General features: G+C 41.8%; 1 protein-coding gene across 10 annotated transcripts in view; it reads right to left on the reverse strand.

Moving 5' to 3' along the window:
• Positions 1-4,944, reverse strand: part of HECW1 (HECT, C2 and WW domain containing E3 ubiquitin protein ligase 1) — a 453,917-nt gene that overhangs the window by 68,934 nt on the left and 380,039 nt on the right. For all 10 annotated transcript variants that reach the window (XM_017515382.2, XM_017515378.2, XM_017515385.2 and 7 more), the window contains 2 exons: positions 1,640-1,745; positions 636-732 (listed from right to left, as the gene is read on the reverse strand). In XM_017515382.2, the coding sequence (XP_017370871.1) occupies positions 636-732; positions 1,640-1,745 (203 nt within the window). The remainder of the gene's footprint in view (positions 1-635; positions 733-1,639; positions 1,746-4,944) is intronic.

Consider the following 4,944-nt stretch of genomic DNA (forward strand, 5'->3'; position numbering starts at 1 on the left):
ACGATCTCGGCTCACCGCAACCTCCGCCTCCTGGGTTCAGGCAATTCTCCTGCCTCAGCCTCCTGAGTAGCTGGGATTACAGGCACGCACCACCATGCCCAGCTAATTTTTTGTATTTTTTAGTAGAGACGGGGTTTCACCATGTTGACCAGGATGGTCTTGATCTCTTGACCTCGTGATCCACCCGCCTCGGCCTCCCAAAGTGCTGGGATTACAGGCTTGAGCCACCGCGCCCGGCCTGCTTGTTTATTTTCAAACATGGTCACTCAGTATTTGGTTTACCATTCAACAATTATATTTCAAAGCTAAAAGTAATTTATATGGTGCTTTACATAAATAATTTTTTAATGGAAGCTATTTTGTTTCCTCCAAATCAATGTGCTTCCTTCCAACTCAGTGGAAATCATTTCAGTACCATATAAATGATATACAATCTGATAATATGACTGTCTCTCATTATGTCATTTCCCAGAAATAGGAACTCCCAAACCCTTCACCTTGAGGATTCAAGTTCTCATTTAAATGCACAAATAAAACACACGATAAGCTTCTGCTTTTTCTCCACAGAGGTGTTTCCCACCAGGAAAAATGGCTAGAAAGACCTAGAGTTCCAGGGAGCGAGGGGTGAGCCTTACCTGAGTGCGTGGTTTCTTGCTAAGCTTGGTTGACGCTCTTGCAGCATTTCAAAAATGTTTGGCTGGCGAAGAAATGCCACAATCTTGTCATTATATGCTGAAACAGACAAAAGCACAGAGCTGCGGTTGGGTCTGCAGCCCAGAGATAATCACGCTGATGATTGGAAAATGGCTGCTTGATACCTGGATTAATGAAGGAGTTTGAAGGGCAGGCAGCATACTCATCAGAAAATGCGAGCTCTCGAGAGTTTTTAAAATGTGACATAATAGCATTATAATTTTTTTAAGGGATCAAACTAAAAGTGAGCCAGATCTATGTTAATCATTCTTAACATTTCAGGATCTTTACTGGGTATTAATGCATCTCTGCATGAACAGGTAAAGGAGAACAAAATAGCTCTCCCATGAGAGTTCTCCTCTCTTCCTTCTAATTTTTCTTGGTGATTTTGCCATAGTTATGGTAAAAGATTCTTTATGAGTGCAAAGAAATCCAAGTGTTGATTTCCCGGTAGTGATAATGGAAATGCCATTTAGATGCTCTCACTTTGTTTTCCTTGATACAAGTGGCATATGTTTTGGAAAAAGGTGGCTGAAGTTAGGAATGGAGACTGTAAACTTTATGCCATACATACATGGAAAGAGAGGGATACATTAAACACTGTGTCTGGCAACAGTAAAATTCACCTCCTCATTTAAACCATACTCTTGTGCACTGGGTTAACAAATCACTGAATAGACTAAGAAAGAAGAGACCCGGGAGCTTGGGAAAGAACAGAAAAGAGAGGAGGGGAACAGAGAGGTGAGGAGAAAGGAAGAGGGGAAAGGGCAGAGGGGAGGATGGGAGAAGGGGTGGGGGAGTGCACTGTATCCTAAAAGAGGAGAAAGAAAACACAGAATGTTGAGTATTAAAGTGTTCATGACAAAAACCAGAAAAACAAACAAAAAAACCAAGGCTAGGTATTGGTATTATTTGAGCTAAGGGCTCAAAGAAGCATGATACATACCCAGTGGCAATGACTCATGTTGATGTTGGCTTCGAATAGCGGCTACTAGGCTGTGTCCTGGCCTGGTCAGTAAAGAGGCTCCTCTGTTTCTAGAGACTTCTGAGGCCTAATTTTAGAATAAAAGCGTAAGCATTAGATATTTGTATTAATTTCAGATGTCTTTTGATACCAGTTTTTCAACCTAAGGGGTAAAAGATTCTGAAGTCACCTAAGTTGAAAAAGTAATAAAGTTACAATCCTCAAAGTGATGGAAAAGAAAGCTTACAAAAATGTCTAAGTAGAATTAACGATGTGCTGTATTATGGTTAAGAAAGCAATCTGGCTCGCTCCTGTAATCCTAGCACTTGGGGAGGCTGAGGTGGGTAGATCACAAGGTCAGGAGTTCAAGACCAGCCTGGCCAACATAGTGAAACCCCATCTCTACTAAAAATACAAAACTTAGCCAGGCATGGTGGTGGGCACCTGTCATCCCAGCTATTCAGGAGGGTGAGGCAGGAGAATGGTTTGAACCCAGGAGGGTGAAGGTTACTGTGAGTTGAGATCATGCCAGGGCATTTCAACCTGGGCAACAGAGCAAGACTCTGTCTCAAAAAAAAAAAAAAAGAATGTAATCACACCAAAATCATGAATATTAATCAAATTATTGAATAGCCCAAGAAACATTTCTCATCATACATTTGTTAAAGAGAGATAAATCCTAGACAAATATTATTGGTAAGTTAGGCCTATAACTTTCCAACAGGTAGCATTGAGCTTCAGTACTGAATGTATAATGGACTTCTTGTTTAAACAGTATTTATTACACCTGGGGTCGTTCTTTGTTGAATGCCCGTTATTCCATTCACTGTGTTGGCTTCTGTTCACAGAGCATCTTATATCCTAATGAATTCCGCATGATAAGCATTATTATCCAGAATTACAAATAGGGAATCTGAGGATCCAAGAGAAGTAAGTTTTCTCCAAACTTTCAACTTAAGAGCGAGAACCAGGATTCTAACACTTGACTGCAAATCACTTGTTTACTCCTTCTACGTTGCCAGCCTGCTTCCAATATCTTGGTTTTGCTCTAAAACTTCATGAGATAAATAACTTGCTTAGACTAAAGTTGATACTTGTGATGATTAACTTTAAACTAACTTAGCTCAATTTTACCAGTGCAGCCAGGTGCGGTGGCTCACGCCTATAATCCCAGCACTTTGGGAGGCTGAGGCGGGCGGATCACCTGAGGTCAGGAGTTCGAGACCAGCCTGACTAACATGGAGAAACCCTGCCTCTACTAAAAACACAAAAAAATTAGGCGGGCTTGGTAGTGCATGCTTGCAATCCCAGCTACTCGGGAGGCTGAGGCAGAAGAATCACATGAACCAAAGAGGTGGAGGTTGCGGTGAGCTGAGATTGTGCCATCGCACTCCAGCCTGGGCAACAAGAGCGAAACTCTGTCTCAAAAAAAATTTTTTTTGCTGGTTTGGTGTTTCACATCTATAATCCCAGCACTTTGGGAGCTGAGGCGGGCGGATCACTTGAGGACAGGAGTTTCAGACAAGCCTGGCTGACATGCTGAAACCCCGTTTCCACTAAAAATACAAAAATTAGCCGGACATGGTGGCACATGCCTGTATTCCCAGCTACTCTGGAGGCTGAGGCACAAGAAATCCTTGAACCTGGGAGGCAGAGGTTGAAGTGAACTGAGATCGCACTACTACACTTCAGTTTAGGGGACACAGTGAGACTCTGTCTCAAAAACAAAATAAAACAAAAAAACTAACTTAGGTCAATTTTAAATTTTGTAAATCCTGTAAGTTCTAGAGCATGATAATGGACATTCTCACTGTGATTCTACATACATTTTGTTTTTTAAGACCTTTGCAGGATAAGATGTTAAAAATTGAGGCACTATAGATTTTCTACATTGCAGTACATTTACCAGATATATGGGATTTAATGTAGAGTGTAACTCATCCTATGATATTTGGCAAAGTATGCTAAAATAGGCTTTAAAATATTTAAGAATTTTGAAGTGTTAAAATAAAGACTTTAGACAAAGTAAATGTACAGTTTAATTGAGCAAAGAACAGTGTGAGAATGGAGTGGTCCTTACTCAGAAGCAGAACCAGAAAGGGCGGAGAGAGCTCTGTTCCACAGCCATGGGCAGGCAGCATTTATGGATGGGGAATGGGAGGGCGGCACAGAAGCAGCTGGATTGGTTACAGCTCGGAGTGTGCTTTATTTCACCATGGTCTGATCAGTTGGCCACCTGCGATTGACTGAAGCTTGGCTGTTGTGATTGTCTGAGACTCAACTCTTTGTTGCAAAAGTATACTCCCAAATTAGCCTTTCAGTTAATTCATGTCCCAAGTGAGGTGGCAATTCATTACATAATGACTCAAAAGTATGAAGGCATCCTCAAGCCAAGTTTAATTTAATGTAACAGATGATAATTTTGCAAGACACTTAGAAAGAGTTCAAACACCCAGATTAAAAAAAAAGGCAAGACCATTCTTCCTCCCAGGCCAGCATAAAACTCACTCACACAGAATTCAGGAGAGGTGATGAGGACCTGTGCTACAAAGTCTAAGCAAGTCAGTTCCAAAATGGCCACTGAAGAACAGGCCATTGATCAGCTAAGAGAGAGATCCAAGATGGCTGATCTCTAGCAGCTCGGGATTGTAGCTCCCAGTAAAAGTGCAGAGAACGAGAGGATGCCACACTTTCAGACGAATTTTTGTTGCTCACGCACCAGGAGATTCCCAGCGGAGGAGCCCCACAGGTCGCCAGCGTGACTCTTGTGGCCGACGAGGTGCTTTTGCCACTGCCTTGGTGCGGTGTTTCTTGGTGCAGAGTCAGAAAAGCACCATCAATCATAATGCTGCTGTTTTGGCCAGTGCAGTGGGCTGCTCAGATTTTAGCGCTGGGAATCAACAAGTTGGACGTCCACTCAGAAACCCAATTATAAAGACGGTAATTATAAAGACCACAGATGGATAAATTTATAATGAAGGGAAGAAAACAGCCTAAAAAGGCTGAGAATACCCAAAATCAGGACGCCTCTCCCTCTACAGGGGATCACAGTTCCTCATCAGCAACAGAACAAGGCCTGATGGAGAACGAGTGTGTTCCATTAACAGAAGCAGCCTTCAAAGGGTGGGTGATAAGAAACTTCTGTGAATTAAAAGAACTTGTTATAACCCAATGCAAAGAAACTAAGAACTTTGAAAAAAGGTTTGACGAAATGTTAACAAGGATACACAATTTAGAGAGGAATATAAGTGAATTAATGGAGCTGAAAAACACAACATGAGAACTTC

The sequence above is a fragment of the Cebus imitator genome, unplaced genomic scaffold, assembly GCF_001604975.1.
Source record: "Cebus imitator isolate Cc_AM_T3 unplaced genomic scaffold, Cebus_imitator-1.0 Scaffold548, whole genome shotgun sequence".
Classification (NCBI taxonomy): Eukaryota; Metazoa; Chordata; class Mammalia; order Primates; family Cebidae; genus Cebus; species Cebus imitator.